Below are 8,102 nucleotides of genomic sequence, written 5' to 3' on the forward strand. Positions count from 1 at the left end.
GATGTTGATAAAGTGCTTTGACAGGCAAAGCAAAGGCGGGAATCTGGGAATAATAAATAAAATAAACACATGCCAAACAGAGCCAAATGTACAGCAGTCAAACAAAAAGGACAAGAACAAAATGCAAACTCAGATGCTCAACACGAAAAAAGGAAATAATAGAATAAAAGTCGTAACATAGGCAGATCACAAAAGGCAGTGCGGGACATTTGACCGCCTCCCTTGTCTCTGCAGGCAGGGACAGACCGTGTACCCCATCGCAGGAGGATTCTCACCTGCCGCTCTCGCCGCCAGCGCCTCCATGTCCAGGTGAGTGTCCTTTCAGAGCCACAGATAACAGATTTAACAGATTTTAGTCAACATGAATGTTTGATGCCTGTTTGTTCAGCAGCCTGGTGTCCGGGAGCTTCTCTCAGCGTTTGGTGGCGCCCCCCCAGTCGTCCCACCCTGCCGCTGTCCCCGTGCCGGTGAAGCAGGAGCCCAGAAGCAGCAGCCTGCCCGGGTACCGACGCCTAGCTCGCCTTTCACCACACCAGTCACACTTCCTGTTTGATTTATACTTAAAAATTCTAGGAAACGGTTACTGTGTTAACATTCTTCTATGTTGGTGCAGTTATTCCTGGTGGTGCAGTTAGCCGTGGTAGTGCTGTTAATCCCCGTGGTGCAGTTAGCCATGTTAGTGGTGTCAGTCCCTGTGGTGCAGTTAGTCCTGGTGGTGCAGTTAGCCGTGTTAGTGCAGTTAGTCCTGGTGGTGCAATTAGTGCTGTTGGTGCAGATAGTCCTGGTGGTGCAGTTAGTGCTTTGGGTTCAGTTATCCCTGTTGGTGCAGTTAGCCGTGTTAGTGCAGTTAGTCCTGTTGGTGCAGTTAGTCCTGGTGGTGCAGTTAGTCCTGGTGGTGCAGTTAGCCGTGTTAGTGCAGTTAGTCCTGTTGGTGCAGTTAGTCCTGGTGGTGCAGTTAGCCGTGTTAGTGCAGTTAGTCCTGGTGGTGCAGTTAGCCATGTTAGTGCAGTTAGTCCTGGTGGTGCAGTTAGCCATGTTAGTGCAGTTAGTCCCCGTGGTGCAGTTAGCCATGTTAGTGCAGTTAGTCCTGGTGGTGCAGTTAGCCATGGTAGTGCAGTTAGTCCCCGTGGTGCAGTTAGCCATGTTAGTGCAGTTAGTCCCCGTGGTGCAGTTAGCCACGTTAGTGCAGTTAGTTCTGGTGGTACAGTTAGCCACGTTAGTGCAGTTAGTTCTGGTGGTACAGTTAGCCACGTTAGTGCAGTTAGTTCTGGTGGTGCAGTTAGTCCTGTTAGGTTAACATAATAATGAACGTTTACTGTGGTAACATTCTTCTTCGTTGGTGCAGGAAGTCGGCGGTGGATGTGCAGCCGGAGAGGGAAGAGGAGAAGAAGCCTCACATCAAGAAGCCGCTGAACGCCTTCATGTTGTTCATGAGGGAGGAGCGGCCCAAAGTGGTCGCTCAGTGCAAAGTCAAAGAGAGCGCCACCATCAACCAGATCCTGGGACAGCGGGTACGACGTCACGGCGCCTCCGTCCGACTGCCGCACAGCTTCACATGTATCACGTCAACACTTCAGTCCGGTTTTTAGAAACGCCTGATTTAAAAGAGCTGTACTATTCTGAAAAAAAGTCAGTGTTTTCTGAATAAATTTGTAATGTTAAAATAAAACTAATTTGAGAGATAATAAGTCAGATATTTTGAGTATAAATTAAAAATTTTTAGAAAATAAAATCGAAATATTTCAACAATAAATTGAAAATGTGCGGCAAAAGTAATTTTTCTACAATGAAGTCAGACGTAATAAATATGATGAAATATGAATACGAAGATGCGTGCGTGTTGCTGCCTGCTAAAGGGTTAATGGTTTTTTCGGTGTTTGTTTTGTCGTCCTCAGTGGCACTCTCTGTCCAAAGACCAGCAGGCCAAATATTACGAACTGGCTCGCAAAGAGAGACTCCTGCACTCCAAACTGTACCCGGGCTGGTCAGCCAGAGACAACTACGTGAGTACAGCCCACCTGATCACATGGCCACGCCCACCTCTGATCACATGACCACGCCCACCTCTGATCACATGGTCACGCCCACCTCTGATCACATGACCACACTGAGCGCCGGCTGGTTTGATGTTTGTGTGTCTGCAGGGGAAGAAGAAGAAGAGGAAGAGAACGAAGAGCGAAACTCAGTTTGAAGGTGAGACGAAGCTGCTGTCAGTCAACAACGTGTCTTTGATTTATTAGACATTAGTATTATTAACTCGAAATGACTCGTGGTGACTTAAAATAACCTACAATGACTCGTGGTGAGTTGATATGATTCATAATGACTGATGATGACTTGCTATGACTCGTGAAGACTTGTAATGACTGATAAAGACTTGTGAAGACTTTTAATGACTGATAAAGACTTGTGAAGACTTGTAATGACCGATAAAGACTTGTGAAGACTTGTAATGACTTGCTATGACTCGTGAAGACTTGTAATGACTGATGGAAACTTGTGAAGACTTGTAATGACTTGCTGTGACTCGTGAAGACTTGTAATGACTTGCTATGACTCGTGAAGACTTGTAATGACTGATGAAGACTTGTAATGACTGATAAAGACTCGTGAAGACTTTTAATGACTGATAAAGACTTGTGAAGACTTGTAATGACTGATAAAGACTTGTGAAGACTTGTAATGACTGATGAAGACTTGTAATGACTGATGAAGACTCGTGAAGACTTGTAATGACTGATAAGACTCGTGAAGACTTGTAATGACTTGCTATGATTTGTGAAGACTTGTAATGACTGATGGAAACTCGTGAAGACTTGTAATGACTGATGAAGACTCGTGAAGACTTGTAATGACCGATGAAGACTCGTGAAGACTTTTAATGACTGATAAAGACTTGTGAAGACTTGTAATGACTTGCTATGACTCGTGAAGACTTGTAATGACTGATGAAGGCTCGTGAAGACTTTTAATGACTGATAAAGACTTGTGAAGACTTTTAATGACTGATAAAGACTTGTGAAGACTTTTAATGACTGATGAAGACTCATGAAGACTTTTATGACTGATAAAGACTTGTGAAGACTTTTAATGACTGATAAAGACTTGTGAAGACTTGTAATGACTTGCTATGACTCGTGAAGACTTGTAATGACTGATGAAGACTTGTAATGACTGATAAAGACTCGTGAAGACTTTTAATGACTGATAAAGACTTGTGAAGACTTGTAATGACAGATAAAGACTTGTAATGACTTGCTATGACTTGTGAAGACTTGTAATGACTGATGGAAACTCGTGAAGACTTGTAATGACTGATGAAGACTCGTGAAGACTTGTAATGACCGATGAAGACTCGTGAAGACTTTTAATGACTGATAAAGACTTGTGAAGAGACTTGTAATGACTTGCTATGACTCGTGAAGACTTGTAATGACTGATGAAGACTTGTAATGACTGATAAAGATTCGTGAAGACTTTTAATGACTGATAAAGACTTGTGAAGACTTTTAATGACTGATAAAGACTTGTGAAGACTTGTAATGACTTGCTATGACTCGTGAAGACTTGTAATGACGGAAACTCGTGAAGACTTGTAATGACTGATGAAGATGACTCGTGAAGACTTGTAATGACTTGCTATGATTTGTGAAGACTTGTAATGACTGATGGAAACTCGTGAAGACTTGTAATGATGATGAAGACTCGTGAAGACTTGTAATGACCGATGAAGACTCGTGAAGACTTTTAATGACTGATAAAGACTTGTGAAGACTTGTAATGACTTGCTATGACTCGTGAAGACTTGTAATGACTGATGAAGGCTCGTGAAGACTTTTAATGACTGATAAAGACTTGTGAAGACTTTTAATGACTGATAAAGACTTGTGAAGACTTTTAATGACTGATGAAGACTCATGAAGACTTTTAATGACTGAGAAAGAGTACTTGTGAAGACTTTTAATGACTGATGAAGACTCATGAAGACTTTTAATGACTGATAAAAGACTTGTGAAGACTTGTAATGACTTGCTATGACTCGTGAAGACTTGTAATGACTGATGAAGACTCATGAAGACTTTTAATGACTGATAAAGACTTGTGAAGACTTTTAATGACTGATAAAGACTTGTGAAGACTTGTAATGACTTGCTATGACTCGTGAAGACTTGTAATGACTGATGAAGACTTGTAATGACTGATAAAGACTCGTGAAGACTTTTAATGACTGATAAAGACTTGTGAAGACTTGTAATGACTGATAAAGACTTGTAATGACTTGCTATGACTTGTGAAGACTTGTAATGACTGATGGAAACTCGTGAAGACTTGTAATGACTGATGAAGACTCGTGAAGACTTGTAATGACCGATGAAGACTCGTGAAGACTTTTAATGACTGATAAAGACTCGTGAAGACTTGTAATGACTTGCTATGACTCGTGAAGACTTGTAATGACTGATGAAGACTCGTGAAGACTTGTAATGACTGATGAAGACTTGTGAAGACTTGTAATGGACTTGTAATGACTGATGAAGACTTGTAATGACTGATGAAGACTTGTAATGACTGATGAAGACTTGTGAAGACTTGTAATGACTGATAAAGACTGGTGAAGACTTGTAATGACTGATGAAGACTTGTAATGACTGATGAAGACTTGTGAAGACTTGTAATGACTGATGAAGACTTGTAATGACTGATGAAGACGTGTAATGACTCGTGTTTCGGTGTGTTTGTGGTCAGACCTGGAGGAGAGCTTCCCGCCGCAGCTGAAGCGTCCTCGTCCGCTGCCTGAGGAGACGTCTCACACCTTGTCCACGCAGCCCCGCCCCTTCCCGTCACAGCCGCACGCCGTCTCTCACCTGACGCACACACACCTTTCCCAGGCCAGCCCCGCCTCCTCCCTGGACTCCCCGGCGACGCCCACCACCTCGCTGGCCTCGCCCGCCGCCCCGGCGCCGACGCACACGGAGCACACGCACTCGTCCCGCGGCGGGCAGGCGTCTCCGTACGGCGAGCAGCTGCAGCCGCTGTCCCTCACCACCAAACCTCAGCGGACCGCCGCCCCTCTGAGCCGCCACCCGCCTGCCTCCTCGCCCCCTCCCCCGCCCTTCCTGGTCCCGCCTCCTACCTCGGCTCACCAATCAGGTGCCTTCGCTCAGTCACAGCCGATCAGGAGAACCAATCAGCTGTGAGGAGCCGCAGACTCTTTTTTTAAACGCTGTAAATACGCTTCGTTTTTTAAACTTTTTTATGATCACGTTTCCTGTCGGTATGAAAACATCTGGTCAATATTTGACTGCGTCTCAACGGTTTTTTCACGGTTTCTACTTTTGATAAAGACTCGTTCTGAGTGGAGGCGAATCACCGGGTTTCTCACCTGTTAGCAGCCAGTTCGGCTCTATTTTCTTCTGTTAATAAATATTCACTGAGCTCTGACGCGCTGTGACGACTTTCACTGAACACGCAGGACCCAAAATAAAGTTCAGGTTCATGAGGATGAAACACGAATCTGAGGCAGAAAATGTGTCACGGAAACGGTAAAATTACTCAAACACATGACGAATTTACAAAATACAACTTAACAGAAGTTATTTCATGATGTAACATGAAAATGTTTCTTTGAAACAGAAAAGTACTCAGACCTTTTACCCTCAGTACTGAAGTAGAAGTACTGAGGAATTATCAGCTCGGTGTACTTAAACGCGTATAGATTAATGTGATTATAAGTGATTTACTGTCATTATAGACGGCACTTTAATGTTGATGGAGCTTTAATTTCTCTGCGCCTGCAACATTTGGCACAAACGTCCAGCTGATCAGAACCAGGTGGTCAAAGGTCACGGTGACGTCATGAAACACGTTTTTCTCGTGCTCAGATTTTACACAGAGGTCCAAAATCGAACGATGAAGTGATGAGAGGTCAGAGGTCACTGTGACGTCATCGTGTTTTCGGCTGAGACGGTCAGTCAGATGCTGAAGGACGTCCGTGTCCCGTAATTATCTGTCACATTACAACTTTTCTTTATGTTCGCAGCGTTGCAGCCTTTAGTCATATAAATATATAAATATATATGACGCACACACCTGTGTGTGTGTATGTGTATATTTATACAGTAAAGATTTAAACCTGTGAAATTATTACTGCATATATATCCTGGATCACATTAAAAGTATCATTTAAAAATAGTGAAGGACCAGAAGTTCATTTGTTTTTTAACAAAAGTCCAAATCGACTGTTTGGTAGAGCGTGTTTTTAAAACTCATTTGACCCTCAGTAGGTTTTTATTTTTGTATAAAGTCACATTAATCCGTCAGTAAGAGCTGTGAAACTCCGATGTGTTGTATAAATAATTATTTTGGAAATCCCACCATGATTTTTCTTGTTCCTGATTTCCTGCAGGAGGCGAGCTGAACAGGCACACTGCTTTTGTTTGTTTGTTTGTTTGTTTGTTTGTTTGTTTGTTTGTTTTATTGCATAACAAACCTAAACCAGCTGGTGCAGATCACTCGGTCAGGCTGAGTTCACTTCAGCTCATTTTCATTCACACAGACTCAAAACAGCAGAGCAGGGCGGTAAAGGGTTAAGTAACGGCTGTTTGATTGGCTCCTCTGATCACGTGATTTCTGAGAATCAGCTGGGTGAAAGTGAAAGCGGAGGACAGACTGAGCATGCTCAGTGCAGCTGTGACTGCTGACACCTCTCACAAAAAATCACCCAAAAGAATTAAAGGAAAAAACAATCACAAAAATACAAAAACAGTTTAAAGAAAAGAATTGCCAAAAAGTTATTTAGAAAGTAAACAATTACTTTGAAAAAAAAATCTCAATTTTAAAAGACAAAAAATATTTCCAAAATTACGTAAAATCAGCGTGTTTTTTTTAGAAGGTGACAGAAAAATAAACCTAAACCCTGCAGTCACCGCTCATGCAGCACCCCTCACAAAATGATCAGCTACCTTATTAGGAAACGGGCCGTTCTCCGTAACGAGACACGGACACACACATGCATGCACACGCACACGCACACTCACACACACACACTCACACACACTCACACACTCACACACACACACACACACACACACACTCTGCTCTGGACTCCGCCCTGCTCGTCTTCGCTTAAAAAACTAGTTTCCTTCTGTGTTCCGGGAATTGTTGTTCGGAGCTGCAGGTGAGCTCAGCTGCAGGGGAGCACGTGTCCTCGGTCCGGTTCGGGGACGCTGACCCGCAGGTTGTCTCTGTCGGTAAGTGGAGCTCGTTTGCAGATGTGGTCTGGTGCTGATGGAGCTTTAAGGAGGCTGAGGTGGTGCTTTGTGTTTCTGTGCAGATGTGTGTGGTGTGACGGTCCTCCGCGGACTCACGAAGAACCTGAAATCTCTTTAGAACCTGAAATCTCTTTAGAACCTGAAATCTCTTTAGAACCTGAAATCTCTTTCACTGTCAGACTCGGACTCGTCGGTTCGTTGTTTTGAACTCGGCCGAAGTGAAGAAGAGGACTGACGGGTTTAACCTGAAGACGCTGCAGAGTCAGAGTCAGCCAGCACGCAGAGACACACGGTGAGTTTGTCTTTAACCCCCTCCTGTCCTCACCAGAACAGCCACAGCAAGTTTAAACCCAAAACCAGAATTCAGAATTTAGAAAAATTGTGTTAAAAAAACACCTAATAATTCATTAACAAAACCAGATGAAAAAGACTGAGAGTTTGTCTTTTTGAATGGCTCTTTCATTTTTCAGTGTAACTTTCTTCAGTCTTCACTTCCAGAGGTGCTGTGGACAAGACAACAACGACAACAACAACAACAACGACGACGACTACAACAACAACAACAACAACAACAACAACAACGACGACAACAACAACAACGACGACAACAACAGCAACAACAACAACAACGACGACAACAACAACAACGACAACAACAACAACAACGACGACAACAACAACAACGACAACAACAACAACAACGACGACAACAACAGCAACAACAACAACGACGACAACAACAACAACAACAACAACAACAACAACGACGACAACAACAGCAACAACAACGACGACAACAACAGCAACAACAACAACGACAACAACAACAAC

General features: G+C 43.3%; 1 protein-coding gene and 1 long non-coding RNA gene across 2 annotated transcripts; both read left to right on the plus strand.

The window, feature by feature from the left end:
- Window positions 1-181: 181 nt before the first annotated feature.
- Window positions 182-6,192, plus strand: LOC121938910 (transcription factor 7-like 1-B; the record flags this gene model as incomplete). The annotated part of the gene is made up of 6 exons (XM_042482062.1): window positions 182-309; window positions 389-502; window positions 1,346-1,511; window positions 1,896-2,003; window positions 2,145-2,193; window positions 4,747-6,192. Coding segments are annotated over 6 exons (1,017 nt in total), but the record flags the coding sequence as incomplete, so codon positions are not given.
- A 923-nt stretch (window positions 6,193-7,115) lies between these two features.
- LOC121938911 lies at window positions 7,116-7,854 on the plus strand. The gene is made up of 3 exons (XR_006105378.1): window positions 7,116-7,250; window positions 7,451-7,563; window positions 7,742-7,854. It is a non-coding gene; the product is annotated as an uncharacterized LOC121938911 (long non-coding RNA).
- Window positions 7,855-8,102: the final 248 nt, after the last annotated feature.

Source organism: Plectropomus leopardus, unplaced genomic scaffold, assembly GCF_008729295.1.
Source record: "Plectropomus leopardus isolate mb unplaced genomic scaffold, YSFRI_Pleo_2.0 unplaced_scaffold3763, whole genome shotgun sequence".
NCBI lineage: Eukaryota > Metazoa > Chordata > Actinopteri > Perciformes > Serranidae > Plectropomus > Plectropomus leopardus.